This window comes from Rhipicephalus sanguineus, chromosome 3 (assembly GCF_013339695.2).
Source record: "Rhipicephalus sanguineus isolate Rsan-2018 chromosome 3, BIME_Rsan_1.4, whole genome shotgun sequence".
NCBI classification, from domain to species: Eukaryota; Metazoa; Arthropoda; class Arachnida; order Ixodida; family Ixodidae; genus Rhipicephalus; species Rhipicephalus sanguineus.
The window spans coordinates 218517498-218540189 of record NC_051178.1 but is presented as its reverse complement, the minus strand read 5'-3'; the positions used below and the strand labels follow the sequence as shown (position 1 = coordinate 218540189).

The 22692-nt window shown below is 48.2% G+C and overlaps 1 protein-coding gene across 1 annotated transcript in view; it reads right to left on the bottom strand.

The window, feature by feature from the left end:
• The window catches only part of LOC119386307 (retinol dehydrogenase 12), a 282881-nt gene that overhangs the window by 22290 nt on the left and 237899 nt on the right, over positions 1–22692 (bottom strand). Inside the window, exon 5 of the mRNA XM_049414301.1 lies at positions 20028–20134. Coding sequence (XP_049270258.1) covers positions 20028–20134 — 107 coding nt within the window. The remainder of the gene's footprint in view (positions 1–20027; positions 20135–22692) is intronic.

Here is a 22692-nt window from a genome sequence, read left to right as displayed (position 1 = left end):
CAGTGCCATCCGGCGCAACCGCTGGAGTGTGTCCAACGGGCTCGACTTTGCCGCCGCGCTTGTCGGATGAAACGTTCGGGCGCGGTCGCAGAGATGACCGCCGTACTTGGGCTGTCTTTGCAGGGGGCTCCTCGACGCCAGGGGTAGTCGGTTGGCTGCCGTCGTTGCTGGACTGGGGGTGGGGGCGCTTCGACGGCGCGGCGGCATTGGTAGGCGTGGGAACGCCACTCTTCTCCGGCGGTGGCTCCTTGGAGGTCTTAACGTCGCCGACCTTGGCAGCTGGTTAACTGTGCGTCGCTGTCCCAGTCGTCTCGGTTGACACAGCCGAGTCAACCGCCGCCGTGTACAGCGCTAGAACGACACCTTTGTCGGTGCCTCCTCCTCCTGACAACGCTGCAGGCAGGGCCTGTGTTATCGGATTGTTCACCGCTGACCCTGACGAGTCATTTACGGCTTGTTGGCCCACCGGCACACCCCCTTTCGAGGCGTCACCGCCGGTAAGCGCCGACGTGTCCAGTGGCCCCGTCTTCCTTCTCCCGTCTTCCGTGCCCCTCGCCGCCTATTCAGCCTCGGCAACGTCCATCAGATCCTCGTTGTCGTCCGCCTTTGGCTGCCCGGTCGCTGACGCGTAGGTACGGGCGCAGTCTGCGTCCGCGTGTTCATAGCGCCGGCACTTCGAACACCGAGGCACCCTGCAGTCGCGGCGTACGTGCCCCGTTTCATGGCAGCGCAGGCACTGCATTGCTCGGCCGGGAACCACCATGAGGGCCAACTCGCCGGCGACTCTAACCTGATGTTGCAGGTCGTCCACCTTGACTCCAGGCTTCAACTTGAGAAGCACGCTCCTCGTGGCTGAGATCTTTTCTCGCAACCCTTGGACGCGCCAACGCTCTCGCGTCACCTTGGTGACGTTCCCGAACCCTGCGAACGCTGTCCAAATGTCTTCATCTTGCACTCCGCAGAGTAGCCAATGCAGGCCAAGTTTGACCTGCTGGTCTTCGGGGTCAAAAATGACACACCGACGCCCTTTCACCTTCAGCTCCTTCAAGGCGGCGGGTTTCTTTGTCGCTTTTCGGTGTTCAGGGTGACCGCCCAGACATGGTTAATCTGGTAAGCCCCCACCGCCAGCACGTCGGGTAGAACACCAGCAGTCGCAAGGGTGTCTCGGAAATCTTGGACCCGGTAAGGCCTCTCACGCACGTCTCCGTGCCAGAACAACGTGTTGTGAACAACACGACCGGTAGGCAAAGTAGAGTAGAGTAGAGTAGACCCCAGAAGCTGTGGCTCATACCCACACTGGGGGATTGGCTAAGAACCGGTTAGTTTTTAAAGGCAAATTTGAAATTGAAGTTCAAACTTTGTTTAATTATTACGGTAGAAGTATAAGTGAATTATAATTCAGGCTCTACTAATAATAATAATACTGAATAGAATTGAAACAATAAAACCAATAATACGGGAAAAAACAAAATACATATAAGAGTTTGAAAAGGTACAATTTATAACCTAAATCTTTTTGAACCTTTAAGAAACTCCTGTAGTGCATCAGCAATCTTCCCGTCACTGTGGCCCAGAGAAAAAGCCCCGAAAGACAGTACATTTTCTTCATTTAATTCTAATCTAAGCAGCCGGAAAACGACACCTAAGGTATTTTTGCGCAAGGTAGAGTACCTCTTGCAGGAAATGAGATAGTGCTGCGTTGTCTCACGTATACCGAAAAAAGAACAAGGCGAAGCTGCCAGACCAGCTCTGTGTAGATAAAAATTTAGATAGCGAGTCTGGCAACGTACTCTTGTGATTGCGACTTCTACTGCTCGTGATTGACATATTTTACTATTGCACTGATGATTTAAATGCTGGAATTCTAATATGGACGTTAATGACGGTGCGGAAAATTCCTTTAACATCATTTTCCTCCTAAATCTGGCAGCTGTAAAGCATTTGGATGCGGGCAATACCTGAATTACCAGGCCATTCCATGATGACCTAGCTAGCGTATTTGCCATTTCATTCATAAATAGGCCCTTATGCCCAGGAACCCACACTAACTTGATGAAATTTATGTGCATTGGAACTAATGATTTGAAAGCATCCAAAACATGCAAATCCTCATTTGCAGTGAGGGAGGAACATACTGATAGTGAGTCCGTTAAAATTATTGCGGAGGTTATTGATACGTCTAATTTACGTAGAGCTAGACTGATGGCTAATGATTCTGCTACAAAGATGGGCACAAAATCGGGAAGGCGAAGGGAAAGCGACCAGTCTAGAGTAGGAGAGAAAATCCCAATTCCGCATTTTTCTTCACTTTAGGAAGCATCCGTCGCTATCACTGTCTTAATTGGCATATGTTCCAGGTAATCGCTTAATATAGCGTTTAATAAGCGGTATGGCATTAGTTTTGCATTTTTTGGAAAAAAATATTATCAAACTCTATTTTAATAGATTTGTTACTATTACTGATTATACACAGGTCATTAATTTGAACGTTTATTTTGTAAAGACGGCTTTCTATAACTAAAATTTGAGGCGTATGAAATCGCGGCCAATATAATCCAAAATATAAGTCAGGACGTGCAATGAAACCTGTTTCGGAACGCCTGACGGGTGATTCATACAGCCTTATACCTCTGTCACACGGGCAGCTTTAACTGCGGTTATGCTTAACCGTGCTTACCAGGTTAACCGCAGTTAACGCGAGCGCGGGTTTGCTATTGCTACACATGCACAGTTAGCTCAGTTGAGCAAGCCGACAAAACCACGCGCTGCTCATGTGGTCAGCAAGAAGTTTGGGCACACCCTCAGCAAGTTTCGTGGTACGATACACCTCGGCTGACCCCACGACAGTGTATTGAATCGTTCCACCTTCGACTACATATTCAGTGTTTGCAGCTCTGTGAGGCGGCTAGATACGAACAGCATATCCGCAAAACTCGTTTTCAACTAGTTTTGCTTGGCTGTTGTTCGCCGACTGGAGACGCGTTCCGTGAAAATCCTCTGCGAAGCTGCCGAATAACGTGCGCCGGTTCACGGCTGGTGGACTCGCAGCTCCGCCATCTTGTCAGCTTCTCGGTTTGTGAAGATAAACCGTGCTTGCCTAACTCGGTTTGCGATAACTACGGTTAGGAGACTAACTGCGGTTATGTCCACCGTGTAGCTACCACTAACCGCGGTTAACCGTAACCGTAGTTAGGTTAACCGCGGTTAAGGCTGTCCGCGTGACAGGGTATTCGAAATGACTGTACTGCTAACAATTTAAACTGGGTAGCAAGTGAGGGGAGTCTAGCTTCCATATACAAGACCTTTATTGCAACAAATTTAGGAAGACCTAGGCATAATCTCAAAGCTTGTCTCTCGAGAACTACAAGAGGATGAAGCTTGTAAGCAGCAGCCCCAGCGTATAAGATGCACCCGAATTCAAGCACTGGACGAACATACATGCAGTATATTGATACAAGTGTTTGTCAGCTCATACCTAATCGGCAATGGCTGATCCCCGAACACCCTTTGCTGCGATGTTTTCAATATGAGCCTTCCACGTCATTGATCGGTCATTATGACACCGAGATATTTTACCTTCTCTACTTGTGGAATAGGTTCGAGATGATAGGAAAGTGACATATGGATAGGGTCTTTCAATGGAAATGTTAGCACGGCGGATTTACTGACATTCAAATGTAGATGTATACCATCAAGCCATCTTTCTAGTGCTGACAAGTACGACTGCAATACTTGGAACAGTTCGTGAATATCACCTGCTGATGAAAAAAATGCGATGTCGTCAGCATATAAACAAGTGTGGACATCGTCATGTAGTGGGATAGAACTCATTAGGATATTAAATAATACTGGGGAAAGGACTACGTCTTGCGGGACACCTCTAGTTTGAGCGTACAGAGAAGACGAGATGCCGTTTTGGACGCAATAGAATGTTCTATTTCTTAATAATTACGCAATCCACGCCTGAATATACTTTGGAAAGTTAAGGTTGTGAAGCCAATTGAATAAAACTATGTGCTCAACGCTATCGTATGCTTTTGCGATGTCAAGAGTGACTAGTGCCCCATGTTTTCTTTCACGCCTAGCTAATAGTATACGACTTTTGAGATCTATATGGGCCTGCCATGTAGAGCATCCTGATCTGAAACCAATTTGTGCTGGATTTAATATTTGTCTCTCATTAATGAAATTTATTACGCGGGTGTTTAACAGTCTCTCAATTAATTTTACAAAATTTGACGTAAGCGCTATGGGCCGAGTGTTGTCCAATACATACCCCTTACCCGGAACCTTAACTAATGTTATTACCTTAGCTATTTTCCAATCTGACATGCCATTCTTAGTGAGTAATTGATTACATCTAATAAAAAGTCTTGCGATTCCTTATTTAGCATTTTCAGAATTGAAGACGTGACTCCATCCGGGCCAGGAGCAGTTGATGGTAAGCTACCTAACACCTGTGATAACAGCGAACCGGTATTTCTCAGAAGTCTTCATCAAATAATGCTTGCAAAGGAGGTAGCGATATTTGAGAGGAAAAACGATGTTCGAGCCCTCTGCCAATAGTTTCCAACGATTCTTTTATTTCTTGTGGAGACAAACTGATACAATCTGCATTGATAGGCCGCGGAATCATTTTCTTTTTACGCAGAAATCTATATAAGGCGCGTTTATTGTTATATTTAGAAAGGTAATCGAACATACGAATATCGTAATTTTCTTTTGCTTTCAAAACGGTTCTTTTAAAAGCACCAGCGTAGAACTGGTAGTCCTTCCAATTTTGAGGACATTGATTGCACAGCCACTTTTTCCAGGATGCCTTTCTACGTCTATAGCCCCTAGAACATTCGTCAATCCACCAAAGAGAGTTAGGATACTGCTCAACTGACGAGACCACAAATTCAGCTTTCTCGCGAGAATTCTGTAAGACAGAGCAGATGCTCAATGCTTTCGACTTCATGCTCATATGGGATAAATGGGATGTTGAAACGAGTGAAGAAAGCAATGATTGTTTATATTTATTGTAATTCATGAACTTATGCGCGTTAGAAACTTATGGGGCAACCGGACTTATTATTTCAAATGTTATCGGCAGGTGGTCGCTATTTGTAGCACAGTCAGCCACTGACCAAGCCGGAATATTCAGGCTAGAGCTAGCGAAAGTCAGATCCATGGATGAAGCAATGCGACCTTTCACGTACGTAGGGCTTTCTGAATTTAAGCATGTTAAGCGATTCTCCTGTGACCAATCCCACAAACGGCTGCCGCACGCATCAGTTTTTAACCCCCAAATAACATGATGGGAGTTAAAGTCCCCAGCTAATAAAAAATTTCTGCCACACATGCCAATTATCGTGTCCAATGACCGGGTGTCGTGTGCGCCTGAAGGGAAGTAAGCATTGGCTATTGAAAAAATCTGACCAGACGGAAGTGTTATGCTTATAACTAATATTTCATATTGTGGATCGAGCAGTTTTAATGTCAACCTTGCTTTGTGACAAATCCTGTTTGATATCACTGAAATTATGCCACCACTTCGAGAAGGGCAGTCTAATCTAAACGAACGGTAATTCTTAAAATAAAAATTGCTCTCTGGAGAAAGCCAAGATTCTTGTATTAAAATTAAGTGAGGATTTAACTGAGAACTAAGACAATACAAATCAGTAATAGCAGCAAGTATCCAGCGACAATTCCACTGTAAAGCTGTCAGGGATGCTATTTTGGCGGAAGAATCGTTGTGGAGACAACTTTCTCCAAAATACTCTCCTTAAGTACTTTACTGGGCGGAAGCTTTTTTATTTAAACTGAGGGGAAGGGGGAGCCGCACTGTTCAAAGGGGAACGGCTGCGTTTTTGAGCCCGGGCCTCATGATCGACATGTGTGACCATATGTAAGTCATGCACATGTTCATGACCAACGTCCGAGTGTACTTAATTAGATGCGAAGTATCTTAAGGTCGAGCTAAATCCGGTGGTGTGCGGCGTGACCACCCTCACTGCGCATGCGCATACCCTCTCCACACGCCTCCTCTCCCCTTCCCCTCTCCCCGTTCCCTCTCCACTTTCCCTCCTCCCCTCTCCACATTCCCTCTCCACTTTCCCTCTTTCCACTTTCCCTCTCCCCTCCCCCTCTCCCGTACCTCTCCCTTCCCCCTTTCCACTCTTCCTCTGAAACGCGGGCTAGACATGCCGAAATTCTCTCCTGCGCAACGCCGCGATGAGTTCGAGCGCATGCGCGTCCCCTCCCCCTCTCTCTCCTCTCCTACGCTGCACCCCTCTCGCCCACCTGTCGACCGCGTTCCCCGCTCGCCCTATGAGAATTAACGGCCAGGCTAGATGAAAGATACGACGCGCGTAGCGTCCCTCTTCGCGTTCCACGACGCGAGGTCGGTAGCATGCCCAACGAACGCCAACGGAACGCGATCGTGCAAGTGCTCCGGCTTCGCATCGCCTCATGGTCCCCTTTAGCGGGAGATGGTGTAATTTTTAGGGGCGAAGCTCCTTAAGGCGGCACCCGTTCGTCCCTCGTAGTCGTCGTCGTCGTAGTAGTAGCAGTAGTAGTCGTCGTAGTCCGTAACAAGTCTTACGCTTTGACCTCCAAGGTGGTGCCGGTGGGAGATTTCTCCTGTGCGTTGTTGAACAATAAAAAATTCGCAGCGTGCGCGTTAACTAAAAGCCGAATTCTTCTGTCTCTCATTCCCCATTAGCAGCCATTGGCATGTTCCAGTAGGAAACGTTAGTAGAAGTAGAAGTGTAAGTGTTAGCTAAAAGCCGACTTCTTCTGTCTCTCATTCCCATTAGCAGCCATTGTTTACCTCCAAGGTAGTGCCTGGTGAGATTTCTCCTGTGCGTGACTAAACAATAAAAATTTTGTTCAAAACGCCGTTGATTGATGAAATAAACCAAAGAAAGACGCCAGATGTTTTGTAAAAGCAGAACGAAAGAACGCCAGATGTTTCTAAAGCAAAACGAAAAGACGCCAGCTGCTTAACGAAAGACGCCAGATGTTTTCTAAAGCAATGGTTTTCTAAACAATGAAAATTCACAGCGTACATGTAAAATTAAAGTGAGCTGCAAGTCGTCATAACTCATCGAACCTTTAGTATAAACGCGCCCGATCTCACGTCGGTGATGATGTACTGGGCAGAATTCACGGAAGATTCACGGTTTACCGATGAACCTCCGCAGCTTCGCCCACTCATCATCATTCGCTCCGTGGATATGCTGTGATTTTTTTTGCCGTTTAGGAACTGCGTAGGCCCTAGTAGGCGTCGTCAAAATATGTGACGTCACGGCGAATGGTGCGGAAACTTCTAGGTGGCGTCGCCCCCCCCCCCCCCCATTTTCTTTTTGCGCGATTTCTCGCTTACTAAGCGTCTTCTCGCAGCAAGCGTGGTGTTTTTCGGTATTGTGAAAGAGTAGTTTACTCATTCGAGAAACATCGTTTTGCTCTTTAGTGTCCCTTTAAGAAATTTGGTGATAGGTGTTCCAGCACACCCCCTCCCCCTTTTTTTTCTTTTCTTTGTTTCATGCAGGGCTTGTCGATAAGGCTGTCGCGCTTCCTAATGCAAACTAAAGAGCACGATTTGCTGTGCCTTTGGATGGCTGTTTTTGCATTCTGCTTTGTTGGCTTGGCATTTTACGTCATTCTCCGGTATTTCATAATGCTTTACATGGGCATTTACAAGAGTTGTCTTTTAACACGAAAGTATTTTATGCCGGGGTCCACCAAAATTTTCATTATGCATTTCCGTCACGGAAACACGTGAGCAAATTGAAAGCCATCAAAAGGCAAAGAAAGAATACTATAAGAAAAATTGGCCGCGTATCTGCGTGCTTCGCTGCAAATGTCGTTTAAAGACGATAGAAGAGGCGCTGCGTGAGATGTGGACGCCATCTGGCAATACGTCGGGAAACATGAGTGCTGTGTTGCGGGCTGGTAGTCCCGGCGCAGCGGCAGGCGAAGACCGGCGGTGACCAACGCGACCGGTGGGGACGCCGGCCAGCCCGAACACGCTGTATGGCGCGATGCGCCGAAGGAGAAGAAACGTCCGCACTCAACGAGTACTCTCCACAAACTCTCTTACTTACACGTCGCCTGGGTAAAACAGGAATGCCAGAGCGGCGCCCCCTGTCATTCGTACAATGCAATACTGAACCGAAACCGAAACACAACACGAGCTTGTGCAGAGGGCACGGAGGAAGACAAGTTTCAGCGCAGTCGCATTTTCAGCGCACCTTAAGAAACTAGGGTTGTAACATTGTAGGGCGAGTAGAGCCAGAAGGACCGTCACGACGAAAACCTGCCTCCTCAGTCGTATTCGCCTGGAACGTTGGTGTGGCTTCGCGTTCCCTCCTCCGCTCCTGGCCTTTCCACAAAGCTACTGCCTAAGTACGAAGGCCCCTTCCGCGTCTTACGTCAAGCATCCCCAGTTAACTATATGATTGAGCCTGTTCAATCATCTACGGACCGCCGTCGTCGCGGCCGCGAGACTGTTCACGTCGATCGACTGAAGCCGCATTATGACCGACCAGTTGTACCTGTTCCTTAGGTCGCCAGGATGGCTCCTTTTTCGCGGGGGAGTGATTTGTAACATGGTAGGGCGCAGACAAGCACGCCTGCGAAAGAAGAAGACGAAGACGGTTGTTGTTGGCGCTCGCGCTTGCTCGGCTTGGACCGCTGATCGCTTCAGCTGTGGCAATCATTTAATAAACGCGTTACTGTCTCAACGTTAAACGCAACCATCAAGGTCTTTAAAATTGCGTATCTATGTATTTTCTATTAAAGGAACACACCACCTAATACTTACCTAATGATGTTATGCATCAGATATGCGTAATATTTACTCTTTGATCGACAACGTTCACAAGTATGAACAGCAGTACCAGTTCAAGATGGGTGGGCGGTAAGCAAGTGGTTCAACTTTGACCGGTTGGCTGAATCGGGGGACGTGCCGACAAACAGAAAGACAGAAAGGCAGTCAACAGTGTGATCCTGTTGACGTCCCTGCGTGTTCCACGTCAGGGACGTCCACCTCAACAAGCCATGGCGCCTTCAACGTCGTGGACGCCTTCGAAGGCCCAGGCCTTCGATGTTGTTGTCCCTGCGGGGACTAGTCCGGAGACCGTCGTCGACGCGACGGCCTCAATAGTTGGCCTCTCCGAGGTACACTGTGTTCAGCATATGGGAGGCATGAACTTCCAAGTCACCGTCAAGAGCATGGCTTCCATGACTCTGATCGTCGACGCTGGCTACCTGACCATCGGTGGCGAGCGTATTCCCGTCGTTCCTGTTGGCCCGCAGGTAACTAACGTCGCCTGCCTATTCCTGCCGTCCTTCGTCCCCAACGAAGTCCTCGTCCAGGCTCTGTCTCCATACGGCAAGGTGCTATCTGTAAACGCAGGCTTCATGAGCGCACGACGCGGAGTCCTTACAGGCACACGTTTTGTTCGGATGGAAATGAGCACCACGAATCCCGTCCCCAACTACCTTAGAGTTTCTGGTCATCGAGTCACTTTTGACTATCGCGGCCTACAACGTGTTTGTCGTCGGTGTGGCTCCAGTGGCCATTATCGTGCACAGTGCACAGCACCGTTTTGTGGTCGCTGTGGTGTCCATGGGCACGAAAGCGAAGGTTGCGACCGCCCGTGCCGACGTTGTGGAGATGGTCACCCCACTACCGTCTGCCCAGTGCGGCGTTCGTATTCGGATGCTGCTGCGGCGACCTTTCCTCCTCTACCGACTGTGTCGCCTGCGGTAACAGCTGAACGAGAAACCGGAGCTGCGGACGAAATACTCAGGAATTCACCTTCTGAAGCTATGGTAAACAGAGAAGTGTGTAGCTTGGCCAATCCCAACGCGCCATGTTTGCCAGCCTCGCTGACAGCAAAAGGTGACACCACGGTTGACGTGGCGCCCATTTCAGCCAAACACAACGAGCCATGTTTGCCGGCGTCTCAAGCCGAGAAGCAAAAGCATGCAGGGACCGACGCGCCGGCCCCATCCTCAATTTCAGCGGCTGAGTGCACAGTAGTCTCAGACGTTCTGAAGTGTACGGACGCTGGCGTTTCGTCAGGTGCAGCATTAAAGCCGAATGAGCCAACCACATCGGTTCCTTCAGAAAGTCAGGCTCGCGACTTCCTTGAACAAGTTGCAAGGCGCCATGGGAACTCTTTACTGACACGCCTCGACAAGCAGCCAACGGTCAAGGTCGTTGGTGGAGACAACGTTGACCCTGCAGCCCTACCGCTACCTGAATCATCGGAAAGCAGCTTCAGCCTCGGAGTAGACAGTAGTATTGAGCTCTCCCCTAGCCTAGACGGATGTGATGTGGAGATGCTTGTCCCGCGAGAAGTCAAGCGTGCGCACACGACTGGCACCAGCTCGGACGGCACCCAGGATAGCCACTCCGAGTCCCAGCAGCCAAAGAAACCTCGACCCTCTTCTAGAGGGCCGAAGTGTGTTGTGTAGCGTGTGCACTGCATGTCCCCCGGGCACCGGGGTGCCGAATTGAACAACACGACCAGGTCAGTAAGGTCACTCTTTAACATTTCAATATGACCGACACCCTGAAAATTATTTCTTTAAATGTGCAAGGGTTCCGTAATCCTGTGAAACAAGCTGAAGTTATCAGTGTAGCTCGCGCAGAGCATTGTGATGTTCTGTGTTTACAAGAAACAAATTTTTTTACCATTGGCCACGTTCATGCATTCAAACGCACATTTAACTTGGACTGTTACTTTTCTTTCGCGACATCTCGCTTTAGTGGAGTTGGAATCATTATATTTAACCGAACACTCCTGCGAGATCATCACGTTTTCTATGACGGGATAGGTCGTGCTCTGGCTTTTGACTGCGTCCTATCGTCATTCAGGCTACGCATTTTGTGTATCTATGGGCCAGCTCAAGCAGTTATGTCTAACGATTTTTTTCGTGACCTGGGCGTGTATTTTCTTGACGGTCGGCATGTCATACTCGCCGGGGATTTTAACTGTGTATTAGACACGCGAGCTGACGTGCAGGGTCCGGGATGGGGTCGATCTGAGTGGAACGCACGCGAGCTGCGTCGCCTGGTCCAGCACTTCTGTTTGATAGATGCGTACAGACTAGTACATGGACCGCAATATGCCTGGACTTGGCGGCGTGGTTTATCGTCTAGTAGATTGGATCGCTTCTACGTCCCACGTGCGCTAGCTTCTTGTGTGTCGCGATCTGATGTGATACAATTACCATCTTCCCCTGTTTATATTTCTGACCATCGACCAGTGGTGCTCGAGGCTTGCTTTCCCTTTTCTTCCTCAGTGAGACCATGGCGTCTTGACATCCGCGTTCTGCATGACACGCGTTCGCGCTCCAGTTTGTCTAGAGCCTTGCGCGCCTCCCTGTTCGGTTCCGGTCCCGAGTCGTGGGACGCGCTCAAGGTACAGTGGCGTCTACACTGCTCAGTCGAAGGGCGTGCTCTCAGACGCCGTATGTCGGAAGAACTAGCGGACACTGCCACAAAGCTACGCATTGCTCTTCGGGCGGATCGACTAACTCCATTGATGCGCTCATGGCAGCGAGAGTTACGGGGACGTTTCCAACGCCTTATTGCCGCATCGTCGTTGTCGGCGGCTGCTTGGCGTTGCAGACGTAATCCATGTGCTCACCCCGAGGTTCTGCGCTTTGCGAGAAGCTCGCTTCTCCGACAGTCGAGTCCGTTGGGAACTCAGGCCGCCAGAGCCCTTCCGGCTGCGTTGCCGCCCGCGCGTGATCGATCAGTTTTCATAGCTCACTTTGAAAACATGGCTCGTACGACAATGTCAACGCATCATGGTACCGCCGAGACATTCACAATGTTTAGTGGGCTGCCTCAGGTTCCACCAGAGGTAGCTCCACAACTTTGTGCAAGTCCGTCAGCTGATGAGGTGAAAGAGGCATTGTCTTCCATGAAGCGCGGTTCGGCTCCTGGGCCGGACGGGTTGCCCGTTGAGTTTTATTTAACCTTTTGGGATGACATTGGTGCCGCTTTCACTTCTGTTATTTGCCGTTGCTTCGAGAACTTTGATTTCCCTGATAGCTTTCACGATGGTCGAATTGTGTTAATACCTAAACATGACCCATCGTCTATTCGCCCAGAGGAATGGAGACCAATTACGCTTCTCAATGTTGATTACAAAACTTTTGCAGCAGTTGTCACTCGCCGTTTGAGAAGCCTGACACCTTCCTTAATAGGACATCATCAGGCGTGCTCGATTCTTGGAAGAGAAATTCATAGTCTCTCCTTTGTTACGCGTGATATAATTGCGTACACGTTGGCGAGATCAGCACGTGGACTCTTGGTTTCACTTGATCAAGAAAAGGCATTCGATCGCCTTGAGCACAGCTACATATTGAGCGTAATGGTGGCGTTTGGCTTCCCGCGAGACTTCGTTGAGCTTCTCAGAAACGCATACAGCAATATACACAGCACGCTGTTTCTTGATGGTTATGAAAGTGCCCCATTTCCTGTTACCCGCGGAGTTCGTCAAGGTTGTCCTCTATCCCCAGTACTTTTTGTACTCAGCCTCGAACCATTCCTGCGCTCCCTACTTAATGATCCATATATTCGAGGCCTTCCACTACCTGGTAGTGATACCGTGAAGGTGACAGCTTTCGCTGATGACATCACGTTGTATCTAAAGAACGAGGACAGCTTATCCCGTTGCCTACGGCTTTTTGCTGAGTATGGGTCTATTTCAGGTGCTGCATTAAATTTTTCGAAATGTCGATATTTGTTCATTGGTTCTCCAGATATCTGCCTAAGTCCCTTTTTCGGTCTTCAAAAAAGTGACTCTATTCGCATTCTCGGGCTTGATTATGGCTACTACGGCATATCAACCTCCGTGTGGGATTCAGTTCTCGAGAATGTAAAACGACAAGTCCGGGAAGCGCAAGAATACGATTTACCACTGTTGGAAAGAAGGTACTTAGCACAGACTGTATTTTGCGGCCGTGCATGGTACATTTCTCATGTTGTACAGCCTCCATTGAGAATAACTCAGTCGTTGCAATCCCTTCTTGGCTCGTTTTTCTGGTCAGGTGGACCTGAGCTGGTTTGCCGAGCTGCGCTTGGGCAACCACGTAACAGGGGTGGATTCGCGTTCCCGTCTGTGTCTGTTCGCTGCCGGCTGCTTGCTCTGCGATTCTTGCTTCGTTTGTTACACGGTGATCAGTGCCCCGCGCGTGATCTTGCCTGCTATTTCTTAGGAACTAAGATACGTTATTTGTTACCGGGAGCGCAGCTTAACTCTGCGCCGCAAGCACTTAACATGCCTGCATTTTACTCCACGGCAGTGGCATTTTATCGCCACGCTCAGCAGGTTTGCCCAGATGTAAACATTCTAGAAAACCGTGTTGTAGACACAACGGCGGCGCTGCTGCTCCCTCTGGTTCCTCCAGCTCGTCTAGCGCGTTCCAGCCGTGTCTCGTGGAGCGCGATAACGGCATCCTTTCTGCCTGGCCATCTCCGCGACTTCATGTGGCGGCTGGGATGGAGAGTACTCCCAACACGAGACAGACTAGAGAGGTGGGGCATGGTGCCATCTTCCACTTGTCCAAACTGCCCGCTACAAGAGTCTAACCAGCATGTGCTGCAGCAATGTGTAATTGCACGGGTATTTTGGAGAGCCGTTAACACTGGTTTCCGTGGCCTAGGAGTTAATCGTTTTGTCACATCTGGTCGTTGCTTGCGTAGTCGCTTTGCACGCCTTCTAATTGCTGCGGGGGCTTTTTGTTTGTGGCGTAACAGGTGCGAGGCTGTTGCAGCCGGTCACCGTCGTCGTGCTCTGTTTCCAATTTTGGAACGGTTGTACTCGGAACTGCTGTCCTTTTTGTCGGAGGAATTGTTCTTCCTTGGGGAAGAGGAATTTCTACGGCAGTGGTCGTGCCGCTTCCTGTCGTTAGTTAATGGACGAGTGCGGCTAGCTTTTCATCTGACCTGGTTCTTGTAGCCAGGTTATCACACAGTGAATAATATTGCATAAAATCTGTTTGTATTTATTATTTCTGTGTATGCATATCCCCGTAGCCATGCAGGTTCTTGTATATACACATTTCATGCTCAAACTGTAAATTATGTAAATTACATGTACCATACAATATGCTGTACATAATGCTGTACATATTTGCTGGCATGTTCAGCAAGTCATGTGTACTGTGTATATACATAGTCATGTACATTGTATATATTGTGATAAGTGTGCGCATGCTAGTTCCTAGTAGCATGCATGAGGGACACCCTGTGGACTTCGACATTTCTGTTAAAACGTTTTATGTGTATTGTGTTTCGTCATTTGTGTATGTTAATGTTCTTGTTGTACGGACACTGTTTCTAAATGTTCGTAACGTCCTACGATGAAATAAACTTTTTCTAAACACAGACCAAAATTTCTGCGTTTAAGTTCCCCAAGAAAGACTATCGTCTTTAAAAGTTCTGTCAATCCCATGACCTCTCGGTGAGCGACGATAGCTGGCGGGCGTTTAGCCCACTGAGCTACCGCCAAACACATATCGGAGGCAACATGAACGCGCCTTTTATCTTTCCTCTCACAGTGCTCTTGCATGGATGGATGCTATGAGCGTCCCCTTTACAACGGGTTGGTGACATGTGTGCCACCAGGCTCTAAAAACAAAAAAAAACGCGCCGTTGCTGTGAACGTCCCATTCGGCGCGTTTCCAATAGAAGTCTAATTTCGTTTAACACACCGCGAGGTGGTGGCTTCTTTAGCCCAAGCCTCGCTCATAGCATCCATCCATTAAAAAAACTATCCGACGCTCGCCTGGCTGTCCCACCGCGTTCCCCGCTCGCCCTGGGAGAATTAACTGCCAGGCTAGAGGCACGACACAACGCGGCGTAGCGTTTCTCTTCGCGTTTCACGACGCTTTGGAGGAGTGCATATCGAGTATCGCTTGCGGTCTGAATGTCCAACGAGACTGAATGTCCAATAATGGACATTCCGTCTCAGTTGGACATGCAGTCTCGTTGGACATACAGTCTCGTTGGCCGTTCCATCTCGGTTGTACATTGAGTCTCATTGGACATATGGTCTCGTTGGACATTCAGTCTCGGTTGGATATTCCGTCTCGTTGGACGTTCCGTCCCGGTCGCAAATTTCGCTTTTCTGTTTTCGTTTCACACATCCCAATATTTGCTGTGCAAATTTTACGCATGTGCCTTTAAATTTCGACGTGCGTGAAAGTTCGTTTCGTCGTGATAGGGCGTGGTGGTGAGAGTGCGTATTACGCACGACGCGTAAACTGCTCGATACCTAGGCTTGTACAAATGGCTGGGATATATATATATATATATATATATATATATATATATATATATTGTTGCGCGTATAGTTGCAGTATTTAGAATATATTTACTACACGTAAGGGGTGTAGCGTAGACGCACTATGACAAGCGCAACACCATCCATCCAATTGCCTGAGACACTTCGTCTTCGGCTAGTAGTGTCCTCTAGTGCACAGTGGCACAAACACCTATGTGACATTAGCTCCCGGCGGCAGAAGCACCGTCTCGGTGCATCGGATCGGTGTACGTGACGTAGGGCTTTGGTCGGGAAACATGCACAGTCTCAGTAGCTGGTAAGGGGGACGAAGGCTTGGGGTTCAGTGGCGAGATCTCGTATGTGACTTCGGTTACTTGGCGAAGAACTCGGTAAGGCCCAACGTATCGCGGCAGCAGTTTTAGGGGCGAAGCTCCTTATAGCGGCACCCGTTCGTCCCCTGTATGTAGTGCGTAACCAGTCTTAACGCTAGTACCAGATCTTGACCTCCAAGGTGGTGCCGGTGGGAGATTTCTCCTGTGCGTTGTTGAACAATAAAAAATTCGGAGCGTGCGCGTTAACTAAAAGCCGACTTCTTCTGTCTCTCATTCCCCATTAGCAGCCATTGGCATGTTCCAGTAGGAAAGGTTAGTAGAAGTGTAAGTGTTAGCTAAAAGCCGACTTCTGTCTCTCATTCCCCATTAGCAGCCATTGTTTACCTCCAAGGTAGTGCCTGGTGAGATTTCTCCTGTGCGTGATTAAACAATAAAAATTCACAGCGTACATGTAAAATTAAAGTGAGCTGCAAGTCACCATGACTCTCATCGACCCTTTAGTATGAACCGGCCTGATCTCACGTCGTTGATGATGTACTGGGCGTGAAGCTGCGCGACGCCGCCGCCAAGATCCTGCCGTACGAGAGCTTCGCCCCACTCATCATCATTCACCCCGTCGATATGCTGTGGAATTTTTTCACTCAGGCCAACGCGACGCGAAGGCAGCCAGAGCAAGACCAGGGAGCCAGGGCTGAAACGCACGTCCCGGTGATGGCTGTCGTACAGGCGCTTTTGGTCGGCCTGAGACGCCAGGAGCCGATCACGGACAACGCGACGTGCCGTCGCCGCGCGAACGATGCGTCGTGAGCGTAGAATGTGGTTGAGTTTGCCTCTGAAGGAAGTAGTGAGTCGAGAGGCAAGAGCGGGTCACGCCCATACAGCAGATAGAACGGGGAATAACCAGTAACGTCGTGACGCGACGAATTATAGGCGAACGTCACGAACGGTAAGGTGCAGTCCCAATCTCGGTGATTCTCAGACACGCACATGGATAACATGCCCGTGAGTGTACGGTTCAAGCGCTCTGTAAGTCCGTTTGTATATATAGAAAGAGAGAGAGACAGACAGAGTGAAAAGACATGAGGGAATAAAATACGGACACAAGGAATTAGACGCAAAAAGAATTATTTACAAATAAGAAAAAATATTTTAAAACTCCCTTTTGCACCAGTTTTCTCGTGGTCTTATAACTTGATGTCTTTTTAACAAATCGGGTTGATAGTTAGCGCTTTTCGTGCCTTTGTTATGTGTGTCCTCCCTAAAAATACGTACCTAGAACTTTGGCACAGTTTAACGATTATGCAAAACCAACTAGCCCGGTACCTCACCTTGTTGAGTAATCGATTAGATTTCAGTTTTTTCGTCGTAATCCGCTAAATAAAAAAATTGGCCGCGTATCTGCGTGCTTCGCTGCAAATGTCGCCGAAAGACGATAATCTTGTGCCAGCCGTACTACATCAGTCCTCCTCGTCTATGTTGAAGCGCCGCATCTGGCTCATAGCGTCGCATTTTCAGCGCAGCCTAAGAAACACTAGCATTTTCAGCGCAGCCTAAAAAACATTAGGGTCTTTATAATTGCTTATCTATGTATTTTCGAGTAAAGAATCACACCACCTAATACTTATGTATTGATATTGCACGTCAGGTATGCGCAATATTTGCTTTTTGATCGACAGTGATCACAAGTATGAACGGCCGTACCAGTTCAAAATGGCTGGGCGTTCAGAAAGTGGTGAAATTTTGGCCGGCTGGTTGAATTGGTTGAATCGGGTGACAGACAGACAAACAGAAAGAAAGACAGACGGACCGACCAAGATTTCTGCGTTTAAGTTCCCCAAGAAAGACTGTCGTCTTTAAAAATGTAATTGTAATCGCTGACGTTCTTTCACTGTAACGCGTAGAAGTCTGTTCCCGACCCAGTTTTCTTTTTTTCGCTTGAGTTTCACGGCACTAATATTGATGTGATTGGAAGAGTAATAGAAAAGCTCGTGTTCAGGCCGATTCTGAAAAGTCCTCAGGTGATTTTAAACATCATAAAAACGGTTTTATTGTCGCCAACGATTACCTGTATGCTATGTGTTGTAATGAAAAATTATTCACGCGAAGCACTTTGTAAAACGCGAGCAGGTTTGGCTACTTCGGCGATAAGCTCAGAAAAAATGAGCAGTTCGCAGCCGATGGCCTGATGCTTTCTTGACTGGCCCGGTGCAGTGGAGCTGTATAGGTCACCGCTCATTGCACGTCACTCTAATGTGGTGTGACGTCACTAAAACTTTCGTTACGCTTCCTATACAGTGACGTCGGTGTCAGTCGCGCTAGTGATTGGTCTCGATCGTAGAATGAGCATTTATTCAGACTATGGAAGCGAATTAAAATATATTCTAAACGTTTGCTGCGTGCAACACTTCGTGCTGAGCGTCCTTGCTTACAGAGGAAGCCTACAGTAGGCATTTTATAGCCTCAAAATTTGGTGACACCACGTTTTTAACGGCCTAGCCTTTCCTAGACCGGCCCGCAGTTCTCTTGTAGCCGAAATGCCATGACATGTTTTTCTCAAGGTAGTCAAAACTAAAACTGACATCCTACACTCCAGCATGCTTCATAATCATTTCGTGGTTCTGACGCGTAAAACCCAAGAATTTAATTTTAAAGGGAAACTTCCTCCCTAGTTTCTTCGACCCACATTCTTTAGGAGGAAAGAATAATTGTTCGACGGGCTCATAGAAAGCCAACAATCAAGCCAAGAAAAGCATCATGTGCGTTATTTGTTGTTATTTTTTAACTGTAGTGTAACGAATATGACCTAAACTGAAAGGACAATATGGGTTACAATTATTACATTGCCGTTAAAAAAGCAACAAATAATGTCCCCAGTGTTTTATTTGGCTTAAATGGCTATTGCTTTTCTAACAAATAAGTGAGCTCCTCGAGCAATTCTCCTTTCGCAATTTCATAGCCAGGGCTTCGTCCTGCCTCGTGACGCTTTCTGGCAAAAAAAGTGTTTCACACTCGCCGCCTTAGTTACGAGGGGCACTCTCAGGGTCTGAACGCACATAGATACCGCACAAAGTGGACGAGGGAGCGCCCTCTCTCGGAATCCTTTGAGGGGCTGTGATGTCCGATTTATGACAGCGATAAACAGGAACAGCAAATTATGCAAACAAACAAAATAAAGCAATAAAGTAACATATTCAACATAGATATGAAAACTAAAAATAGAAAATAGAAATAAAACTAACAAAAGTTGAAGTTACGATAAATGCAGTAAAGCGAATACGGAAACAACAATACGACGCCACAGACAGTCAATATTTGCAAAGCACACAAAAGAAAATGTGATCTTGCGTTAGGCTATCTTAACCCAATGAATCAGTTATCTGAGAAATTTCAAACTAGCGCGCGTTTATCTCTTCTAAATTGGACATTCCGTCTCGGTTGGACATTCCGTCTCGTTGGACATTCCGTCTCGTTGTACATTCAGTCTCGTTGGACATTCAGGTATTTGCGCGGTGTCCACATATGTGTTAAGAACTTCAGCTACCGCAAGGGTTAAATCATGATCATGGGCGTTAGTCGTCGGTACGGCGATGTGCCACTAGGCGTCAACGTGAGTTCATCCACATCAGGCGGTGCTACATCTGCCAAACAACAACAGACATTACACAAGCTCTGATATACCAATGCACTAAAGCAATCAACTACTTCTGTGACGACACGTATCACTTTCGTGTTATACGGATTCATATGACAGAGGGATCAACCATCTTTTTAGGCACTATGCCCAGATGTCAACGCTTGTGCGCCTCTTCTGTGGCGGTTTGTTTGCGCTGTTACTTTACATTTCACTAAGAACGAAGTTTTGTTCCAGCTAGAATTGTCTATAGCTCACTTGAGCAGCTACGCCGCAGAACAGAAAACCGGCACCTTATCCGCGGCCGCGAAGAGGGCCGGAATTACAGCTTTTTGTTCTTGCGGTGTTCTCGGGCTTTCGTTGCACGTTCGCCTTGCATTGCATCAGGCCGCTTAAGTCTCACTCATCACCATTTCTACACTTCGGACACATGCCGCTAAAGCAGCACATCAATTAAGGCGCTTGAACTAAACCTTTTTTGAAAATTGCATAGGTTCCATTCGAGTTGAAACGCTGGTTTACAGGAAATTATCTGCGGCGAAAGGAGCAAGGCATACACATAGAGCAACAAACACAAACAGTATGCAAGCGCAGCGGCAGAAGCCATGGCTTGCCTCAAGAGTTGTGGTCCTCAGGATGACCAGATCCTAAGGACGACTTCCCCGTTCCTCTATCGATTACCTTTGCTTCTTATCCTCCCACACGGCATTCGAGTTAGTTTCAGAGCTCGCATTCGAGTTAGTTTCAGGCAAAAGAGGTCATCCATACCCTGCCGTAGAAATTGACGAGGATCCGGAAAAGGTAAGCGATCAGCCTTCCTCCTCCGGCTATTCCGGTGTTGACTGCGCCAGGATGAACGGCGTTGACGCTCACTCCTCCATGCAAGTAACAACGAAGTCAGTGCAAATGAGTGGGTAAAAACACATGAGTGCATAGTCGCCAGCGACATCTCGTCTGTACTTATCGGGAATCGAGAGGAACAACATCTGGAACTCGCAGAGTCTTATATAAATTTGCCTGAGACGACTGGAAGGCGTCTTTGCTGCTGTTGTGCCCTCATATATGGCTCGTACCCACACCGGGGCTTCTGATTCTTTTGTATTGATCCCCCCTCAAAGATTGCTGCAACTAACGTGGTTTCCCACTGCCCCCGGGATCGGCTCGCCTTTGACCACGCACGATGTCATGCGATTACGTTATAATGACGTGACGATGACGTCACTACTTTTAACTATCTGTGTCGCTACAGATGGCGTCATGTTACATTGCAGTCATGTGACTTTTGGTACACCGACTGCACAGACACACACACACACACACACACACACTTGAGTATCACATGACTTTTGACCGACATTTAAAGCATTTTTTTGCATCATTCCTGTTGACGCCAACACCCACCTCGCGAAGTATCCTCAGGTCTTTCCAAATCTCGAAAACTTCTAGACTCGTGAGACATAGACCTTAACGAGTGTCGATGCACTTGATTTTAGCATGGTAGTTTGGGCGTTTTGATGGGTCATTATAAGCAAGCGCAGCACGAAAAACTGTTGCACGTCTACAGAAGCGTGAACCGTTGGGGTAGTTGGTGCGACATTGTTGGGATGAAGAGAGTATATATACCGATGATTAACCACGCCGACGAATGACAGGAAAAATGTTGTATGTGAGCGATCGTGCTTGTTTTAATGCTGTTTGTATTGCATTGTCTTCATGCGTCTCGTTTGTGTGCTTCATAGTGACACCGAAAAGAAAGACGGACTTCATGTTACCTGGGCATAGCCGTGAGCAGAGTTCTTTATTAGGCGGTCCCCTGAATTGAGGCACCACACACGCAGCGCTTGTGTGTAGTGCTTCTTCCGTGGCCCCTTGTTTACGCTGTTACTGTACATTTAACTATGAACCAACACGCCCAAAAACGTTGCACCGCAGTATTAGGGATGATAGTTGGGCTTGTTGGTATGTGTGATTGACTTGAGGCTTATCTAATTGATGCTAAAAAATTCGTAGTTTCAGCGCAAGAGCGACGCAATGAATGCGGTATCAACAAATTGTAATGTTATACGAAGTAAGGCTGGCAGCTAACCTTTGGATCCGGTCTCGCGCAACTCTACAAAACGCTGGTGTAAGGGAATACAGCCGCTCCAGGAAGAGAAGCGGTTTTCACACAGTCTCTCTGCGTTGATAGCACAGCACGTAGAAGTGTATACGAGCCGTCTGCTGATGCCTGCCGAGATAGCGCGCGCCACCGATCACGACCGCTCCCTTATAATCAAAGTTCACAGTAGCTGCTCATGCAACATATCTACCCCCCCCCCCCGCCTCCCTTCATGCTCCTTCAAGAAGGGTGGGGCGTTTCCTTGCTTCTTGAGCAGCAGTCGGCCGCAGGCCTCGCACCCGGGATGATGTTATCGCATGCTCCCCCCGCGCGGAGATGGGTCGGGTCGTTTCATCTCCGCTTCAGCCACGTTCGTCTCCCCCGCTCACGCGCTTTTACGCGTGGTTAGAACATAGGGTGGGCGGGGAGATGTTATCTATTTAGACTTTATACGGAACATGACGGCGACGGCAAAATTACGTCAAGAGTGTCCATATAATTGCTATCGCAATAAAAGGATGAATGACGAGGCATAGAAAACAGACAGGACGCAGCGCTAGGCTTCAACTGAGAATTTACACACAGAAAAATATACAGTTCACATGATGCACAGAAAACGGCTCAACAGGGAGAAAAATCACTCTAAAGACACCCCTTATATTTACCATTAAGCTTTTAAGAGGTTCAACCTAGGCATATCACATATAACTAAACAGTTGAATGCGCATATTTCTTTGAAGATATGCGTACAGTTTGTCGGTGAGAGCCAGTGACGGAGCACTTACACACCTACCATCAGCTTATGCAACACGCTTCAAGCATTTCCCTCTATAGCCGCCCAAGAACACCAGCCCAGAGGAACTGCGCGGAGCACACGCACCTTCAGCGATGGTCAGCCGGATGGCCATCAGCCACTTGAGCACTGACAGCTGCCCGGTGTTCGCTCAAACGATCGTTCAAACAACGACCTGTCTGAAAAATGCTGCATACAGATACAAGGAACATATCACAGAGAGACAGCCTGAGGTTTAATCCCCAGGGTTCTTCTGCGATACGACACTCGATCCCTGTTGTGGGGAGACATTCGCAGAAATGTGAGCGCCCAGTATCACGCAGGCCGTACACAAGAGCCACGCAGAAGCGCTTCGGCAGGACACCTGCTACGCGGACGACTACTCGCCGAGACGCGATCGCCGCGGCAGTCCCCACGATAACCGGTCAAGACTACTACCTCGACAGCGGAGGCGCAGGGGCTTTCCATGCGATGAATATTCGGCTCCCACCGCGGATTACGCGGTGCCCGGCACGAAAGCGTGGACTGCTCGACGAAGACAG